Source organism: Habropoda laboriosa, unplaced genomic scaffold (assembly GCF_001263275.1).
Source record: "Habropoda laboriosa isolate 0110345459 unplaced genomic scaffold, ASM126327v1 scaffold697, whole genome shotgun sequence".
Taxonomy (NCBI): domain Eukaryota; kingdom Metazoa; phylum Arthropoda; class Insecta; order Hymenoptera; family Apidae; genus Habropoda; species Habropoda laboriosa.
The window spans coordinates 453,489-474,988 of NW_017100842.1; the positions used below are offsets into that span (position 1 = coordinate 453,489).

A 21,500-nucleotide genomic window follows, 5' to 3' on the forward strand; every position below is an offset into this window, starting at 1 on the left:
ATGGAATTAGATTAAACGCGCGTACACTTGCGCCGTGCTGTGTTTATCGAGGGACCGACGATCACGTCGCGGAGCGAGTATATGTATCCCTCGGGCCCGCGAAACGATTCGCTCGAAGCCGTTCAATTATCGCCACTTGAACTAACTCCGAAGCGACTAGCGAACTTTTTACTCTCTCTCACTCTATCGCCGCGGCGGCCATTAAGGGATCATTGCCGAGCTTTCAGCGGCGTGTAAAACGCGGTCGTAATTTATTCCGCGTGACAACGCATCGCGGCAGTCCGCCGCGTATAAATTAAACGCGCTGACAAAAAGGAACCGTACCACCACCGGGGTATGTATCACGACTCGTTACGAAAACTGTTATTTCGTTCGATGTACACACCGTGATCTCCTCCTCCTCCTCCTTTTGCATCGCGATTAATTGCTAGCGAGATGTTGAAGAATCTGATCGCGTGATCGCCTATTTGAAAAGATCGTCGATGTTCTCGTGTCGTGGGGAGTTTAATCGATGTCTCTGTTGAGGAATGAAATTCCACAGATTTGGTGGAGGAAGTTTGTAGGTTAGGTTAAATTTTTAGGGTTACTTACGATGTCAAGACTCGCAAGGGCTCTTTAACCCTTGCGCGACGAATGCAGGGTCATTTAGGACCCTTAGGCTCAGATTAGGAAATACACCTATTTTACGTGTACAACACTATAAAATCTCAACAAGAGGTTTATTCACGTTGTGAGTCGTACAAAGATATGGAAAATAATGAATATCGCCGCTTTTGAGGTTCTTATATTTATAGGGATTGGAAGAGGACGTGGAAGGGGCTAGAGAGGGGTTGAGGTAAAAGGTCTAGGAAAGTGGCAAAGGTTCTAGGTGACTAAGAACTAAACTGCAAAATATTGGGAAGAAACGAGTGTTCGCGATGCGCTGGCGTTTACCGAAGATACTAACGCGAGCGGCTGGCATCCATGAGTGATGTCGGTAGGCTGGTATCCAACAGTAAATAAACAAGAAAAGTATAAAATACATATAGTTGGAAGTGTACACATTTATACCCAATTCCTTCTTGAAATTTTGCTATGGCTCAAAATGACCCTGCAAATAGCATTCGTCTCCCGCGTCCGTCTAAAACCATTCACCTTTCGAGGGTTAAGGATTCTTTGGTAGCTGGAGATTATGGAATTATCAGGGATGTCGGAGAGGTTTAGAGGTGTGGAGGTTTCGAGGTCTCGAGGTTTTAGAATGTAATCAGAGGTTAGAGTGGTCTTTGAGGTCTGAAGAATTTCTGAGTCCTCGTGACCTCGAGGATCCCAGTGGTCTGGAAGGTCTTTATCTCTGGCGCCACTCTTGAGGCTGTAGAGTTTCTGGTCTACCTGATTCCTCGGCGCCATTCCCACGAGTGCGTCGTTCTGTGTTCGTCGCAGAGAGGTCCAATATTTTTGTAATATACTTATCAGTGTCTGGGGTACTGTCTCATCTCTGAGAACCTTCGTAAATTTAGTTATCGTGTGTTCTGTTTTGTCGTCGTTTATGGATGTTGTTTAACCCTCAAAGGCTACCATGGAGTAAATTTCACCCTATTTGATTTTTGTGTTAACCCTTTGTAGGCAAATTGGGTCGTTTATATCAGAGTTCAATTTTTTTATTATTCTACGTTTCGAAATATTTGAAAAAATTCTGGGTGACACATCAAAGTCTTTTGTTTCAATCCTCCGTAGGCAAATTTATTTTTTCACACTTTGTAGGTAAACCGGGTCGTTTATATCAGAGTTCAATTTTTTTACTATTCTAGGTTTTGAAAATATTTGAAAAAATTCTGAGAGACATATCAAAGTCTCTACTACATTGTATAATTGTTCGTTAAGTCAAGTGTTTGTAACTTCTTTCGATAAAAATAATTTATTTGGAAGAAATGCAAGAGTGAAATTTCACTTGGGTCATAAAGGACCCAAATTGCTCACGGAAGGTTAATTTTATTAAAGGACGTAACCACTGGCAATGCTAATTTTATGGGTATTTGTACACACTGTGAGTAGCGGGAATATTATCAAAAATAAATTAATTCTCCCACATATTTTAACCTGTTAACTGAATTCACTTGTCAAACAGAAATTGAATCTCTCTAGTTTACAATTAAAAATGAATTTTATCTTTCTTCCCGCAAGTGTTATTTTATATTTAACGCAGGTAAATAAACTATTGTGTTCTAAGTATTGACGAACCAACTACGAGTCAACTCATCTTCCCCAGTTAAAAGATTAATGGTTAAATTGTCTTAAAATCATTTTTTTTAAACAATCGAGAAAACCGAATACAGAAACGAAGAAAAAGCTAAACAGCATTGTTCCAAGGAATTTTCCTGTCCAATGTATACAGTTATTTTTTCCGCATTCGACTGCTAATCGCTAGCCTTCGTCTGCATTCTAATTATGTCTAATTGCGCTTTATCTTCGTCCCCCACGCGATAACTCGACTTGGACGTATTCTTGACACGAAGACCTCGTGCACCCGTTGACGTTTCGAAAATTCCAGCAAACGCGTCGATCGAAACGATAGTGTTTGACCGATGACTAATCAGCAAAGCCCTGCCTTAAGGTACATTTAATCCGTGATCGCGTTTCACAATTAGTAGGTGTGTCTTGCAAATAACCATCGCCTTTAGCCAATTCCTTTCCTGTTTTACCAACATTCACAAAACAGATCTCTACCTGACTTACACACGTTCTTTTATACGTGTATCTCCTACGATTGAATTACAGAATTACACGTAGAATCTGTCGGATTCACGAGCATATAAAATTCCGCTTGATCGAGAAATCAGAGAGAAGAAACTTGTTGCACGTGTTTCACGTAGGTGGAATCTGATTGTGACGAAGGCAGGTCGCCTCTATCGCTGCCTTGAAATCAAGGAAACCAGTTGACTCAGAACGCGACTTTCGAAATGTGGAACGCGTGGAACACCTTGTACTTGAGAATCCTCTCTTCGATCACCGTTCGATGATTCTCCGCATCGTCGTTTACCAGGAAATTTTCTTCTTCCTGCCTCGTGATAAACGTTCACGCGAGAGTGTTCGTATCGGTGATTTCACTGTATGTTCAAGTATTACATTTGGGTAATCCTTGAAAAGTTTTTTTTATCGATTTACTTCGAACCAGATTTAGAGATAAATTCGTATCGGAGTGGAGGATCATCTGTTGACAGTAGAAGTAATTGAAAACATCTTGGGAAATTGCGTGATCTTATGGTGCGAGATAAGCAGCGACCGACAACGTCGGGACAAGTAACCAAAGTCAGATTCTATTCAACTGGTTTGTAAACCACCGGTGCCATTGTATCACGAGTGTCACTGGATCCAGTGACAACTGGTCTCATGTATACACCAGTTACTCCAATTATTCTGGTCTTTGGAAGTTCGAGAGAGGGTAAGAGAGTGTCTGCGAAAATTAATCCTGGGAAGTTTGGGAGAGGGTAGAAATATTGTCTACGAAGTTTCAAACTTTGGCGGTGGTTTTTTGTTAAAATAGCTTGGGTGGGCCGACGATAATCCGGTTTGTTTCGGGAAATAATCGTATTTGGTGATTTAAATTATTAAATTTTTTTAACTGAAATTTAAACATTCTTAACCCTTTCGCTGCGGCAGGTTTTAGCGTGTAACAACGTGGCAGAACGTTAGAAAATCTTTTATTTTGGTGGTTGCAGATTTAAAAGAAATTTAAAATTGTCATTTTATTAAATTAAGGCGGAAGTGCGCAAAGGGCAAAAATTAAGGATTAAATTAAGACGAAAGTGTGCCAAAAATGGCCAAAAGCACAGTGCAGGGAAATTTTCACGGCGCCTAACACTTATACACTTATACATTGTTTGGGAGATTGAAAGGGAAAAGTGATTAAAATTTGGTTAAGAAAGCTCGTTTTTTCCTCAAAATAGCCCAAAAAACATGTCATTTCCAGGTTTATTAAATGGAAAACTCATTAAAATTTGGTTAAGAAAGCTCGTTTCCCCCTCAAAATAGCCCAAAAAACATGTCATTTCCAGGTTTATTAAATGGAAAACTCATTAAAATTTGGTTAAGAAAGCTCGTTTCCCCCTCAAAATAGCCCAAAAAACATGTCATTTCCAGGTTTATTAAATGGAAAACTCATTAAAATTTGGTTTAAAAGCTCGTTTCCCCCTGAGAATAGCCCAAAAGACGTCTGTCATTTCCAGATTTATTAAAGGGAAAAATAATCTGGTTAAAAAAGCTCATTTCCTCCTGAGAATAGCCCAAAAGACGTCTGTCATTTCCAGATTTATTAAAGGGAAAAATAATCTGGTTAAAAAAGCTCATTTCCTCCTGAGAATAGCCCAAAAGACGTCTGTCATTTCCAGATTTATTAAAGGGAAAAATAATCTGGTTAAAAAAGCTCATTTCCCCCTGAGAATAGCTCAAAAGACGTCTGTCATTTCCAGATTTATTAAAGGGAAAAATAATTAAAATTTGGTTAGAAAGGTCATAGCTCAAAAAACATATCATATCCACATTTATTAAAGGGAAAAGTGATTAAAATTTGGTCAGAAAGGTCGCAGCCCAAAAAACATATCATTTCCACATTCATGCAACCCCAATTTTCTCATCCAGCATCCTATTTTCGACACGAGTAGGATCTGCTTCCATTCCGGTACCAGACCCATCGGTCTACGATTCGCGAATCGGACGATCTACCCGACAGATTAAGAAACGTCCAGGGGTTATTATGCCGCATTAAGGCCAATATCGTCGCTGGTTTCACGGCAGCCACCAGCGTATAAGTACACTCGTCCTAGTCCAGATTGTCTCTATCAACGTACCGTGCGTACAAACAACGGACTCGCGTACCGTACGTACATACTCCTTTTTCCTCGCGGGTAATTCAATCGTGATTTCCAACGAGAGAGAACCTCTATGCAGGAGGGTAGATGGGAAGGGAAAGGAAGGGAACTCGTGCAGGGGTGGGGACAGAGAGCGCAATGCGACGCCGGTGAAACCAGTTCTCAGGATAAAAGCGAACCAAGAGAGAGAGAGAGAGAGAGAGAGGGAGAAGTCTGACCCCGACGGAGCACCCGCTTCTACAGGGTGTCCAGTAACCTATTGCAGCTCGCCTGCATCGTTGAAAGAACGTGCTGAAGCCTCCGGGCGATATTTAATACTCCCCTCCATTGCCCAACCCTTATCCAACCTTCTCTACGATATCTATCCGCGAGATCGCCGAACCGACCCCTTTTTTCGACCCTTGGGAGGAAATTAGAGATGCCCACGGCGGTTACCGGAGGGAAATGAGTATTTTTTTTTATTAGCAGTTTTTCAGGGATTTTAATTTAAAGGGACGTTTCTTTTTGCGAACGTTTTGGGTACTTTGAAAGGGGAAACGCCGGTTTGAGCTGTCCTTATTGTCTGTGTTTTGTAGAGTAATTGGTAGTTTTACATGGAAGAAATTGCAAGGACGAAGTTGTAGACGATTGAAATAGTGGAAGTGTGGGGAAATTGTTACCGATATTGGTTAAGTTAGGTTAGGTTGGGGGACGTTGTTATTGGTATGGTTTTTCAGACAGGTTAAGGGGTTGAAAAATTAATGAACGGTATTTTGGTATCTTTATCCTGCCCTCTTTATTTTAATTATTCTAAAAATTGTGAAGACTTGAGAAAAATGATGTTTTGTAATTTTCTTCGTTAGGACAAATATTTAAATTATGCTGTTTTCAGAGACCTACGGAGGGTTTTTTCGGGTTTGTAATTAAAAATAAGTTTCTCATTATTTATAATGATATAACTTCCTTTTTTTACTGCAATGGAAGTGGTAACGTAATGTAGAAAGTGAAAGAAAATAATTAATACAAAGAAGAAAATGTTGCAGCCTGCATTTTCAACGAGGGTACGAAATTTTTACTGCAATTTTTAATAATGATGTGTATATCTATAGATCGAAATGCTTGGAAGGTGAAAAACCTGTGTAGCTTCAAATATTTCGAAACACCTCGAAAAATGAAAAATTTGTCTTATTTTTATCAACAGAAAATTATAAACAAAATACAGTCAGTTTTTCCATAAAAAATTCTCGAAATACTTGGCAGATGAAAAACCTGTATAGCTCCAAATATTTCGAAACACCTCGAAAAATGAAAAATTTGTCTTATTTTTATCAACAGAAAATTATAAACAAAATACAGTCAGTTTTTCCATAAAAAATTCTCGAAATACTTGGCAGATGAAAAACCTGTATAGCTCCAAATATTTCGAAACACCTCGAAAAATGAAAAATTTGTCTTATTTTTATCAACAGAAAATTATAAACAAAATACAGTCAGTTTTTCCATAAAAAATTCTCGAAATACTTGGCAGATGAAAAACCTGTATAGCTCCAAATATTTCGAAACACCTCGAAAAATGAAAAATTTGTCGAAATTTTCTCGAAGAAAAATTATAAACAAAATACAGTCAGCTTTCCATAAAAAATTCTCGAAATACTTGGCAGATGAAAAACCTGTATAGCTCCAAATATTTCGAAACACCTCGAAAAATGAAAAATTTGTCTTATTTTTCTCAAACAAAAATTATAAACAAGATGCAGTTAATTTTTCCACAAAAAATTCTCGAAATACTCGGAAGGTAAAAAAGCTGTGTAGCCCCAAACATTTCGAAACACCTCGAAAAACGAAGAATTGGTCGAAATTCTACCGAAGAAAAATTATAAACAAAATGCACTTAATTTTTTCCATAAAATCTTCTTGTTAAAACCGTGTTCGTGCGATCAAACGCGAAACAGAGTGCACTATGTGGAACTAAAACTCCTAACGTTGCGACGTGTCTCGAGCATCGTAGCCCCTCCCATACAAACGGAGATTCGAATCTCAGAGAGGTTGCACTCGCCCCTTCCGTACTCCAGCTGTGTAACATCGTGCCTTTGTAATTCCAGGTGTATGAGATCACGGTCTATCCGAGCTACGAAAAACCTCGAGAAAGTCATTACCCGTTGCACGGTGTTACTGCTTTTTGTCTTCGTTATTCCAAAACGTGTGCCAGCCACAGGGCTATAAACCACGATTGCACTTGTCTTACTAATACGAATTACTTGTTCGCGAAACGGACCTACGGCAGCTCGCTCTTTAAACGAATTTCGCCCGAAGGGTGGAATATGAAAATTCCATTTACAGTGGATGCTCCGCGGGCGAAACGAGGAATTAATGGAAAATTAATCGAAGGTTCGTTGTGCTGACAACGTGAAAGAAGAGGAGAGACCTACTCCCGGAGAATGTTTCTCGGTTATTATCGCTCGTATTTTTAGTTAATTTATGAGACAGAGGATTTTAGTTTTTTTTTTTAATTTCTGTTCAGGAAGGTACGAGTTTCTCGGGATATTTACGTTTTTAATAAGATTTCTCGTGGTTTGCTTTATGTATCTGTTTTGCGCTCTTTTATGTGCTAGTGGAAAATTGTAGTTATACTTTAATTAACTATTATTTTCGAGAAATTCTTTCTGGCAAACATTAGATATAAAGAATGAAAGATTTGTGTATTGAATTAAGTATCTGTATTGTTGATCCGTGAAATCTGTGAAGGTAGATCTAACAAGGAGATGGTATTTTTAAATCTTTTTTATTTTTCACGGTATATTTTTTGCAATTTATTTTTGTACAGTATTTTTCTTAATTAATGAAAATTTTTTGCTAATTTCTCGAAAACGTATGGGCCATGAATTAAAAATCTGTTAGGGTTCCTTTATCGTCGCGTCGTCCTAAGGGATCGAATGCATCGAAAATCAATTTTTTTGAGATCTTGAAATTCTTGTCTCCTGACAAGTACAAATTTGTCAACAATAAGATCACTTTCAAAGCATATTTATTTTTCTAAAAAAAATTACATAATTTTAGAAAAAAAATTACATAATTCTAAAAGAAAATCACATAATTTAAAAAAAGAACATTGCATAATACTAAAAGAAAGATTACATAGTTCTAGAAACAATCATAATTCTAAAAAAGAGGCGATATTCAAATTTGCCTTTTCTTCCTTGCACTTTCTAGACATTTTCTGGACACACGAGCGTATCAGAGGTTGCATATTTTCTTTAGAAAAGAGATCAGTGTTCTCGATGCGAATCGTCGAGCATTCTCGCGCAATCGGTGCACTTTTTCACAGCCCCCCTTCCGGATGCCAGCGAACACTGATGCGTTTCGTATGCAAAAATGCGTATCCAGCGGTGTAATCCCCCGTGAATCGCGGTCGATCGTCTCAGTCCATAGAGTCCGAGAAAGCGAGGAACATAACCGGGTAGGCGTGCGCCGTTTCAGGCACGAGTAAATGTATAACTCGGGTTGCACAACCACCGGGCGCGTGCAACTGTGTAATATATATATTGTTTTCCGTTTGCTTTCCTCACCGGTTACTGTCCCCCCATTTGTTTGCATGTACCTTCGTGTGTCTCTCACGTCGTTCAATGGTATCGAGGTGACCGTTTATGGGCCATTCGTTTGCCTAAACGAGGACAATTTGTGGATCGGTTAGTGGGAATCTGGAAAGATTGGGAGAAGATGAACTGATGTCATTTGTGATCTTGAAAGTTTTTTTTTCTTTTTTGAGTAAGGAATTTACCAAATTCTCAATTCTTTGCTCTTTTTGAGTAAAATTCTTTACCAGATTTGGTAAAAATTCAGAAAAAGATTTGGTAAAATTTGAACAGAAGATTTGGATAAATTCAGCAAAAAATTTTCTCAATTCTTTGCTCTTTTTGAGTAAAATTCTTTACCAGATTTGGTAAAAATTCAGAAAAAGATTTGGTAAAATTTGAGCAAAAAGTTTTTTAAAATTTAGCAAAATCTTTGGTAAATTTTTTTTTTCAGATTTATTGAATGTAATTTAGGGGAAGCTGAGCGTATCAAAAGAATTGTCAAATTTAATTAAAGAGTGAATTAATTTTTTAGGCAAAATTTTGTCTTCCAAAAAGTGCAATTTTACTTGGCAGAATCACGTCTGAAATATCGGTGCATTATCGACATTTTCGATATAAATGGCACACCTGTTTACCTCAGGATTACAGTTTCAACTTTCAGGAAAATTGCAAACTTTCTGGAATGGAATTCTGAAAAGATATGAAAGAGATGAACAGATTTCATTTACAATCTCCAACAATTTCATATTATTATTTTCTTCAGTATTATTAATTATAATTTAAGAAAAACTGGGTGTATCAAATATAGAGAAAATCTCATCTGTGCAAATTTGCACATTTATTAAGTACAATCACGTTTGAAATATCTATACACCATCTATACCTTCTTTGCCTCAGAATTACACTTTCAATTCTCCAGAAAATTCGAATTTTCTAAAAAAAATAGAAAAGACACGAACAAAACCTCATTTGTGATCCAAAAAAAATTCCTTTTAGTCCCAACTCAAAGTGAACTGAGTCTGTCAACCAAGATCTGTCGAACCTAACAAAAAAACCAGACTTGACACCAATTTCACAAGAAACTCTCCTACCCTTACAAATTTCCATATGTATTACTTACAATCACGCTTGAAGTATCACCGTACCCATATCCCATACTTAATCATCCGCATTTCCCCCAGAAAAAACGGCACACCCCTTCGCCTCGAGGATTGCAATTCAAATTTCGCTAATATTTCACGAAACTAATCGGCAAGATCGCTCTCATGAGAAATACGACGAACTTAATGATACAGCGCACGGGTCGGGATCGTGCGCAGAGTGAAAAACGAGACTGCGCTATCGATACCCGGCCGCGATAGAGAATGGTAGGTGGAAAGGTACGGGTTTACGTTGACCCGGTTACAAATTACCCACGATCGAACCGGTGCTGCATTTTGCCGGGTCAACGCGCTCCGCTTGACTCCTCGGTATTTCCACGGCAATGCCGCCGGATTAAGTCATCCCGACGTTACTTTCATATCGCTTTTAATCAAGCAACAACGCTCCTTCTCCGCCCGTGCCTAGCGCCGCTGTCTTCATTTGCATTCAACCGAGATTATTCCGGCTTTTGCTCACGTTCACGCGACACGTCGCGGCGCCTGGTTCTTCCCTGAGAGAGAAACTTGACGAACGAGCTTGGCACAGTTTTATCGGGACAGTTTTTGTCGTTCGTAGTTTTACCTAGGTGATTCGTATCGGAATTCTTCAGATTAGTGATTATTATCACTTTGGGAGGAATTATTTTTGGAGCACGGAACTAATGATCGATAGGTTTGAAGTATATATTAGGTCATTCTAAGTGTTTTTGTGGGTTTATCGAGTTTCACTTTTTTCGGTTACTTGACGATTTCGGAAACACGATGTTGGTTTATTTCTAACACCCTGTAGAAATAATCAAGCGAGGACAAAAATGTCTCCGCGCTCTTTTAGACAAAGACATTGAGACTTCCACCAGATGTGTCTGGTGTTCGTCTTCGGGTCAAGCACTGCACACTGCAATGCAATAGGATAAACAGTTCGTAGGTACACTTCGTTCAAAATAAGAATAACCTCGCTCTCGAACCGATTTTCGTCCGTTCTGCGCATAGACAGAGAGCGTAGCAGAGGGTAAGACGGAGAAAAACGTAGGAGCTTAAGTGGGGGTTTGGACGTTCTAGTGGTTCTAGCCCTGCCTTAGGCACGTCCCATGCGCGAAACGAGGTTATTCTTATTTTGAACGGACAGTATAAGCGGACCCCAGCTTTCCCTTTTTGGGTGTCCAGAGACAGTTCGATAGAGCATCTGAAAGATTAAAGACGTTTCCTCTGAGTCGAAGTATAAACAGAATATTAGCAGTTGCAAAGACTATTTTATCTCAATAACCCATTTCCAATAGAATCTACTATCGATTGTCACATTTTTCGATTACTTTACGTTTTTCTGTAGTTTGTTTTTCTTGGAGATTCGGATTTTTGTGTAGGGTAACTCGAGGAGTGATGGATCGCTATTTTTAAAGGTAGAATTTCGTTTGTAATTTTTTCCCGACTGGATTCGCATAATTGATTCGAAGCCACCGAGTTTCTATCGCGATGGTATTCGCAAGCTGTCAAAAATCGCGAAAGGTCGTTGGCAATAATGAAAATTATTTCGATGAGTGACCTGTATTCATTCTTTCTTAATAAAATTTCGATTGCACCCGAAAGTCGGAAAGAATTCATTTCTACGCTTAATAGTTGAGTAACAAGTAGAGGGTTTTGCTTAATAGTATTTTAACACTAACCGTACCACGCCCCGGTCAAATGACCGGTTTTAAAATTTCAATTTAAAACCATGCACCTTGTATGTATTTTCTTAAATATAAAAATATGTAATTTTTTTTTTTATTATTATCTAAAAGCTGTTTCCTATATTAAATTGACAACCACCTGCGTTCCTTTCGGAAGAAATATGATTGTTTCGTAACCGGTCATTTGCCCGGATAAGTGTCGATACGGTTAGCGTTAAACGAACTTACAGCAATAATGTTTAACGATACAACGTTGGTGTAGCAAAATATTTCATTATTGCCACTTGACACTCACAGGAGCGACAATCTGAACGTAATCAGTCAAGATCGATACCTCGTCCTGTTTCATTTTTCGCACAAGTACCCAACACCAAAAATGTTAAAAATCGAAAACTGAAAAACTGCCCTACCAACCGCGGGATCTCCCCATGAATAGTCGATGAACCACAGAAGATGAGTAACAGGTTAAACACGGAACCAAACACTTGCGTCACTCCCTTGTGACTTAACATCCGAACAATTATTACAGCCAATTAAAAGAAAAAAACAAAAAAAATGACACCATTCATAATTGATCGATTGCACATTATGTTACTCGATCGATAAGGTATTAAGCTATCGTGTGAACTTCTTTTCTCCATCGTTTCCTTTTTTATCGTACATCCGATAAGGATGATAACGCCACCAAGTGCTGCAAGATCAGTCGCGCGCTGTATCGTAACCGGGTCTGATCACCTTTTACCTTCGGAGTGTTTCCTCGGTGCTTCTCCTTTTCGTTCTACACCCGCGATCGTCATGGAAATTCTTCATATGAAAAAGTGGGATGTTATCGAGGAATACTCGAGGGATATACCGCAATTCTTCAGTCAAGTGAGTAGCGGCACGAGAATTTAACCCGCTATTAACGTTCACGCCTTTTACGTAAGCCACTTGTCGCGCGAGCTTCTCTTGCACACGCGAATCTATCGATCCCTTTGGGCGTGTAAAGGTACGTCGATCTCGCGTCGATCGCGATCCTCGAACACGATTTAATTTAGTTTTTTCGACATGCTATCGAGGCGAAGCTTCGATTAAAATACACGGAAAATTAAGTCGATGAAAGTAAGGTATTGACTCATCAACGAGCTTATCACCTCATTGTCCGATTTTATCGTTGAATCAAATTGCTTAGTTTCCGTGTGTGTGTTTATTTGTAGCGCGATAGATAGAACGAAGGAAGGAGCGACGGGGACAACAGTTTCACGCGAGTGAAACAGATACAATTATTGCGGGCAATTACGAATGGTTCAGCGGGAAGAATAGGATGCTAATTAGTCGGCGGCAACACGGTTTCTCGAGAAAGAGCATAAAGAACCGTCGATTAACCCCGATGCAATTTTCTTAGAATTTTCTCGTCTGTGACTCTCTAGTCGTAGTTGTTGATCTATTGTTCTCTCCTAGGGAAAATTGTGCACCGCCGCCTCGTCTCTCTTTCTCTACGATCGTGGCTGAATTCTTGAAAAGCAGCCGCGAAGGAGACTTTTATTGCAGACAACCTAGATATCGTGGAAAGAGACGCGAGAGGTCGGTTAGCGATAAAGAGCTTTTCCCTCTTTTCCCACGTGTGCGATGCATCGAGTGATTAAACGTCGCCAACAAGTGGCTGTGTGCACGAGTTGAAATGATTTTTCCTTGAACGATTTGCTTTAGTTCCGTTATCGGTACGGATTTCGTAGAAACAACACTTGCAACCGGCTCTATCTGATGCTTGTTGGAACAATCGAACGGAGGTGTGGGTGAAGTATCGCGAGTTACGATTTGTCGTAGCTGGGAAATTTCTGAATCGAAGATTTAAGTCAAATCGAAAATTAAGTCATTGAGAGTTTGAATTGTGTTTCTGTGAATTCTGGATTCTGCGTTTTTAGAGATTTTAAGAATATTTTGTAGAGGATTTGAAGATTGAATCTTCGAGAGCTTGAATCATTTTCCTGGAATCTTAGATTCTGCGTTTTTCAAGGTTTTAAGAATCTTTTATGGAGGATTTGAAGATTGAAGCTTCGAGAAGTTGAATCATTTTCCTGGAGTCCTAGATCTTGCATAGATTCTGAGAATCTTTTATAGAAGACTCGAAGATTTCGAGACTCCTTTAGAAGACCTGCAAAATTAAATCCTCGAGAGTTTGAATCGTTTTCCTGGAATCCTGGATCCTGCATTTGTCAAGATTCTAAGAATCTCTTATAGAAGACTCGAAGAATTTTATCTTCCTGAATTCAAGATTCCGAGACTCCTTTAGAAGACCTGCAAAATTAACCTCTCGAGAATTTAAATCAATTTCCTGAAACCTGGATTTTGCATTTTTCAAGATTCTAAGAATCCTCGAAGAATTTTATCTTCCTGAATCCAAGATTCCGAGACTCCTTTAGAAGACCTGAAGACTAAATCCTCGACAATTTGAGTCATTTTCCTGGAATCATAGATCCTGCATATTTCAAGATTCTAAGAATCTTTCATGGAATACTCGAAGAATTTTCTCTTCCTGAATCCAAGATTCCGAGACTCCTTTAGGAGACCTGAAGACTAAATCCTCTAGAATTTGAATCATTTTCCTGGAGTCCTAGATCCTGCATATTTCAAGATTCTAAGAATCTTTCATAGAATACTCGAAGAATTTTCTCTTCCTGAAACCAAGATTTCGAGAAGACTCATTTTCCAGAATCCTAGATCCTGCATTTTTCAAGATTCCAAGAATCTCTTACAGAATCCTCGAAGAATTTGATTTTTCGGACTCCAGAAAACCTCGAATCACGCTCCTTCACTCAAACACTCCAAGCAAGGAGACACATCCTTCACTTTCCCTCCGTCGACCTCAAGAAATCCCGAGATTCTGAAGAGCGCTTGTTTCTGTTAGATCGACGAGGATCGGGATGGTTTCATCAATCTCACGGAGCTACGCAGCGCTCTGGACATCTGTGGCTTCAAGATGCCAGGCTACAAGGTTCGTCAGATGATCGAGGAGTACGACGACAAACAGAGATCGGCGCATAAAGGACGACTGTCCTTCGAGGAATTCGAGAAACTCTGTAAAGAATTGAAGGCCAACGAGTTAGGATCCACGTTCAAGATGGTGGTTTCGAAGAAGGAAAATTTGGAGACTTTGGGTGGCATTTCCGAGGCGTCTAGCGAGGGAACTACTCACTCGGTCAGACTTGAGGAACAGCTCGCCTTCAGCGACTGGATCAACACGAATTTATCACACGATCCTGACCTGAAACACCTGCTGCCCATCGACGCGGAAGGCAAGACCTTGTACGAGAAGGTTAAAGATGGAATTCTTCTTTGGTACGTATTTCTATTGTAAAATGAATTGTTTATCGATTTATTCACATGTCAGATCGTTTTATTGTATGTTAATGTACGATAGATCCTTTGCTTTTTTACGTGTTCGGTTTTAGATTCTAGATAGAGACCTAGATGATTGTATCGCGTTGAAAAAATTAGATAAGCATGATTCACTGTCTAAGCAATGTGAGAACGAAGTTTGTTTAACTTAATCGTTGAAAAGAATTATTTAAGTAATACTGCTAATTTAATTATTTTTATCAAAATTCAAACATAGGCTTCTTTCTGTATAAAAAAGAAGAAACTTGCGTTATACATATTAGGTGTAGAAATTAATTCGGTGCCTTTTTTCACAAAGCCTTCACGACTATATCAACTCAAAACAGCCACAATTCTTCAGAGACGGAATTCGGCAGTCACTCGATAAATGGAAGGTCATCCAAAATAATGGAGACTCTTTTTAACATTAAACTTGTGAGATCTTTTGTAAATAAGTATTAAAATTTGTGAGAAAAGGCACCGAATTAATTTGTACACCTAATACTTGGATATTTATGTCAAATTTAAAAAATTAAACAAGGACGATTATCGTATTCACTGTTTAAGAAGTATGAGCACAAAGTTAACTTAACTCAATCGTCGAAAAAAGTGATGAAAAAGAGGTTTAAATAACATTGTTGATTTAATCGTTTTCATAAAAATTCAAGTATTGTCTTCTTTCTGTATAGAAGAAAACATTAAAATTTTAAAAATTAAGTCACGATGATTAACATGTCCACTGTTCATGTGCTACTAACTTAATTTAATCGTAAAAAAAGAGACAAATATAATTATTTAAATAATTCTTTCAATTTTCATAAAAATTCAAACACAGACTTTTTTCCGCAAAAAAAAAGCGTGTTACATATACTTAGATATTGATATCAAATTTAAAAAATTAAGTTACAATGATCAACATGTTCACTGTCCAAGGAGTACAATCACAAAGTTAACTTAACTCAGTCGTCCAAAAAATGATAAAAAATTCTTTACATTTCATAAAAATTCAAACACAGACTTTTTTCCGTATCAAAACAGAAAAAAAAAAATCGCAATATACGACGAAAAAATGAAACAGTACGTCATAATTTTCTTCTACCGAACATTAACACTGCGAACGCATCGATCATCCTCCATCAAACTCCCATCTCACAATTATTAGGTTGTCCGTAAATAAATTGCGATTTCTGTACATGAGATTTAAAGACGTGCAGTTTTGCTTAGAATGAATTTATTTCATCGAAATTATTTCCATTAGATTCTATACACTTTTTCCAACGTTTTGCAAGAGTTCCTATTCCATTACAATAAAAATCAGGAGTTCTAGAATGAATAAATTCCACGAAGGTATTCACAGCATCCTCTTTATTGCGGAAGATTTTTTCTCGCAAAAAGTTATCGAAATGTTTAAAAAAATGGTAATCTGTAGGGGATAAGTCGGGGGAATAAGGAGGGTGTTTTAATGTTTCTTAACCCGATTCGTGTATCTTCCGAATCGTGAATTGTGATACGTGCGGGCGGGCGTTATCGCGCAGGAGTATTGGTCCCTTACGATTTACCAAACTTGCTTCTTTAACAAATAACCTTTTATGCGTTATAATCATTAGTTGTACTTTCACCGAATACACGATTGATATTACGGCCAGATTCCGCGGCTTTACGTCCTAATTTAAATTCGTATAAAAATATGGTACCAATTTGCTTCTTGTCCATTGTTACGTTTCTAAGTTGTACTCGGAACAAACGACGATAGAGCGACGTCTACGCGTTCAAATGGTATATTACTTAATAAACATAAATTAAAAATATATAGTATAGAAAAGGCCAGAAAACCGCAGTTCATTTCCGGACAACCTAATACTAATACTAATACTCAACCAAACGATACTTCTTCAAACATTTCAGCAAAATAATCAACCACTCCTGCCCGGACACGATCGACGAACGGACAATAAACAAGAAGAACCTGACGTTGTACAAGAAGCACGAGAACCTCACTCTAGCCCTATCCTCCGCCCAGGCGATCGGTTGCAACATCGTGAACATCGACGCTCACGATCTAATCAAAGGCTCTCCCCACTTGGTCCTAGGTCTTCTCTGGCAAATTATCCGAATCGGTCTTTTCAATCAAATCACGCTGGAGAATTGTCCAGGCTTGGCTACCCTACTTCAAGACGGCGAACGCATCGAGGACCTATTGAAACTCTCCCCCGAATCGATCCTACTCAGATGGGTGAATCATCATCTGGAGAACGCCGGTATAGCAAGGAGATGCCACAATTTCCAATCGGACATCACCGATTCCGAGATCTACACGTACCTTATCAAGCAAATCGCTCCGCACACCGCCGGCGTTACTTTGGAGGCGCTAATGGAACCGAATCACACATCTCGAGCGGAGATTATGCTGCAACAGGCGGCTAAATTAGGCTGCCGCAGCTTCGTAACACCCAGCGACGTTGTCAACGGCATCTACAAGCTGAATCTTGCCTTCGTTGCTAATATGTTCAACAATTATCCGGGATTGGACAAGCCTGAGAGCAACATCGAGGGATTGGAGTCGTTGGAGGAGACCAGGGAGGAGAAGACTTATCGCAATTGGATGAACTCTATGGGTGTGGTTCCGTACGTGAATTGGTTGTACTCGGATTTGGCCGATGGTTTGGTCATCTTTCAACTGTACGATATTATCAGGCCAGGAACTGTAAACTGGAGTCGCGTGCATAAGAAATTCACCAAGTTGAGGAAGTTCATGGAGAAGTTGGAGAATTGTAATTACGCCGTGGAGCTTGGGAAAACGATGATGAACTTCTCGTTGGTGGGAATAGCCGGACAGGATATCAACGATGGAAACGCCACGTTGACGTTGGCGTTGATCTGGCAGTTGATGAGATCTTACACTTTGTCGATTTTGACGTCGTTGGCTGGCACACAGGGTAGCACGCTGGTGGAGAAGGAGATCGTGCAGTGGGTGAATTCGAAGTTGCACGCTGCCGGGAAGACGAGCAGTATTAAGGGTTTCCAGGATTCGTCGATATCGGATGGTAAGGTGGTGATCGATGTTATCGACGCTATCAAACCGGGGTCAGTGAACTACGACCTTGTGAAGGAGGGAGGAACCGAGGAGGTGAGAATGTTGAATTTTAGAGTGAAATTTAGAGTTGGGGTGGTTTGGTGAGTTACGATTTCGTAGAATGTCTCGGTTGAACTCTTTAACGGAGCCTTTTTGGGTTTGAGGGTTTGGGACGTTCGATGGGTGGGAATTGGAAATTGCTGGGAATGGTATTTTGTGGATTTAGTGGTGGATTTAGATGAAAGTAGGGAGTTTTGAGTATTTGTTTGTGTTGGTTTTGTGCAAGATTTTGATGGTATTTTGGGTTTTAAATATTGGAAGTATGTTTTGGAGGATTTTAATGGGAATTGTAATATTTGAAAGGTTCAAGTTTGGGGGAATAATGTAAAATATTAGACTTCATTTATTTTTGAAGGTATAGTTTGTTATACTCATAGCAATTTTATAGTAAAATTAATATTAACTTTTAATTTCACTGGTGTAAGTAAAGCACATATTTCAGCTTTTAACATAATCAATTACTGAACAGGTAATTGTATTTAACCCTTTGAATATTAGTTCCTATGTATGTCACACAGTGTTTCGATCAGTGGATAAAAATTAGAAATTCAAAGTGTAAGATCTAGAAATTTTTTTGGCCTTAAAATGATCGTTGTAAAGGGGAGACTTACCTGTAGCAAGTCGTTTTAAAACGAAACAAATTTTTTGAACTCCGTAGAATCGTTCGAATTTGAAAAATTGAAAAAAAAAAGCAACTTCAGTTTTTCACTCTGTTTTGTAATATACAAAAGGTCTTTGAAAAAATTCAGTTAAGGGGTGTGAAAATAGAGGCTTTACCCTTTAAAATGAGTCCAAGTAGATTATTTTCCGACTTTTTTTCACAAAGTTACAGCAGTTGAAAAATCGTCAACTTTTCGGTCAAAATTTAGGGATCCTTTAATTTTCTAAAAAAATTAATAAACGCATTAAAATTCTGAAAATGAATGTTCATTGAAATTATTAAAAATTAGATAAGAAAAATAAAAACATATTACATTTCCACATTATTCACAGCCATTTAATCAGTCACAAATAATTTAACTCATAAATAAACTGAAAATTATTTTCCCACATTCTACTAAGCACTCAAAGGGTTAAATTTAAAAAACTCCAAGAAAAAAAGACATAATTTGCTACAATACTCATTATTTAACAAACTTAAAAAAAAAAAAGAAAAAATGCGAATCGAAACATACGAAGAGTTTCCACATCACACAAGCAATATACACAGCTTTCGCAAAATAAACAAGTTAGCCACTCTAGCGATTTTCCGTAACCAAATGTTACTTAGGATTTATAAAAAAGCCAAAATTTAAAATATCCATCATGTTCACACCAAACTGCACATCAACCCGCAAACTCTTCCCAAAAAATCAGCACCGTCGATCACACAAACCAAAACAGTAAATGAACCCATACTCAAAAACCTCAAGACGAAAAAAAAAAAATCTACAATTTGGAAAAAAATGTTCACCGAAGGCAATCATCGAGATCGTAATTTCCACCGTCGACCTATCCGCGTGACTAATCCCGTTCAACTCGGCGCTTCTCTTATTTCCAGGCGAACCTGGACAATGCGAAGTACGCGATATCCTTGGCCCGAAAATGCGGCGCGCGCGTGTACGCGCTACCGGAGGACATAACCGAGGTGAAGCCGAAGATGGTGATGACTGTGTTCGCCTGCCTGATGGCGATGGACTACATCCCCAATATGGATTCCGTGAAGCAGAACAACGTGCAGAACAACAGTCAATAATGTCGCGCCTCTTGCGACTTGTCCGCGCTGTGCACGGGAGGAACTGTGTCGACTGAGATCGTGGTCTCCTCAGGCATACCGTGATCTCTTTTACGAAAGCGTAATAATTTGTATATACACAAACGTAGGTTAGGGTAGCTTGTTTTCCAAAACGAGAGCGAGTGAGAGAGAGAGAGAGTGCGTGAAATAGAGAAGAAAAAGAAGAAAACAAAGTAGAAGAAATATGAAAAGAAGAAGAAGAAGAAATCGAAACTGTATGAGAAGGAGAAGAGAATATCGACGAATAGGGATTTACGATTTAATGATACGGTGTTTTTTTTTTCTGTGCGTTGTCTGTTCCTTTCGTTTAGAGATTCCGTCTGATCGGAGGGTGTGATTTTTGTTCAACCGATGAATTTTTTTCTGCAAATTTTTTACCCAATCGTGGAGAGAATAGAGGACAAATTCCCTTTTGCGTAGACGTAGCTAACGAGCTTTAACGTAAGGATGTGTCTCTATCTGAGAGGATTTTACGATTGTTAATCTCGAGAGTATTGTTAAATTGTGTGTCCAACTCTCCATCGACACTCGCTACTTGTACACACTGATAAATTTCACTGTGGAGAGTAACTCGTGACAGTTTCACTCTGAAGTAGACAGATACCCAGAGAATTATCGAGAGATAATCGAATGATCGTAACGATCAGCAAATCTTCGAGTTGTTCGTGTAAAGAGAAAACAAAAGAATGATAGTTTTAATGAAACGATCGCTCGTTATCGATCGCTGGTTGGACACCAATGTGTATCGTGTGACGATACGAGAGAGCTCTCCTTCTCCGATGTTTCCATTCAACCATATCCTTGTCCCGCCTCTGCGTACTCGTAAACGTGACCAGTTTAGATTGTATAGATTGATTTTCTAACAATTCGTCTGTCTCTCTGTCAAGGGTATCGATCGCGTGAAAGAAAGAATTATAGGTCGATACGAAGATCGCGAACCTAAACTAATAACCGCGAGCAGTAACGAAATATCCCGGAAATTTTAGGAACCCGGAAGGTAAAACAGAACGAAATAATTCGCGTATACCGGATATACGTGGTTTTCAGATTGTCGATTATATATATATATATACATACATACATATATATATACTATATTTAAATTTTTAAATGTCTTCGATCAATTCAATCGATAACGAAATTTATAGGAAACGGATAAGAATTTCACGAATGCGTTTAACTAAGATTTCATAAAAAAGAAAAAAAAAAGAAGAAAACAAAAATAGAAAAATATCGCTTTGTGAAACATATACTACGAATTATTTCGAATCATTCGACTTGAAATCGATATTTTGGAATAAAGAAGAGAAGATAAGCTTCACGATCTTTCGTATCGTTTATCAGACGAACATTTTTCCGATACGATTTCATTTTACCTTGTAATCGAACGATACGTTTCTTTCTTTTTTTTTTTTTTTTTAATAGAATTCAACAAGTAACATTTCGATACATTTTATATATCACGTTCGAAGAGAAAAGTGTTCGAGAGAAAGACGAGAGAAACGCAGGAATTGGAAAGAATCTTACCAAACCTTTCCTCTTCGTGCCGCGTACCCGATCGTTTCTCGACGATCATCACGATCGAAACGAGTAATTCCAATAATTGTAATACCGTCGAATACGAAACGAACGCACAAGGATCATTGTAATCGTGCCATTTATCAAATATCGAGACCGCCGTCGCGATTGGACGTTTGCTGCAATATATATCACCGACGATCGGTTCGATCGAACGGAACGTACTTACGCGTGTTCCAAACGATTACGAAACGCGTGAAAAACGAGAACGCGTTGTTGCTTGCTGCCAGTCGCTCGTCTTTTTTCATCTTTTTTAAAAAAACCATACAAAAATTGCATCTCAGAGCGAGGAAGAACAACGCCGATTTCTCTTGATCGCGCGCGCGCTTTTTTTCAAGCCAAAAGTTTGTTCGCGAAACGAATTCGAAACGAAAGTTTCAGCTGAGAAAGAGAAACGTCTTCTGGCGAGCGACAATTCTGATGATCGACTGAATCTACGTTGTACGTGTTTGTT

The 21,500-nt window shown here is 38.7% G+C and overlaps 1 protein-coding gene across 2 annotated transcripts in view; it reads left to right on the top strand.

Annotated features, from left to right (window-relative positions):
• Window positions 1–19,642, top strand: part of LOC108577323 (plastin-1) — a 48,504-nt gene extending 28,862 nt beyond the window's left edge. Inside the window, exons 1-4 of one of the 2 annotated variants that reach the window (XM_017940462.1) lie at window positions 11,926–12,074; window positions 14,092–14,522; window positions 16,467–17,688; window positions 19,235–19,642. In XM_017940462.1, the coding sequence (XP_017795951.1) occupies window positions 12,000–12,074; window positions 14,092–14,522; window positions 16,467–17,688; window positions 19,235–19,429 (1,923 nt within the window). In that variant the 5' untranslated portion in view covers window positions 11,926–11,999 and the 3' untranslated portion in view covers window positions 19,430–19,642. Of the gene's footprint in view, window positions 1–11,925; window positions 12,075–14,091; window positions 14,523–16,466; window positions 17,689–19,234 lie in introns of those variants that run through there. The other variant, XM_017940463.1, reaches the window with a different exon arrangement.
• Window positions 19,643–21,500: the final 1,858 nt, after the last annotated feature.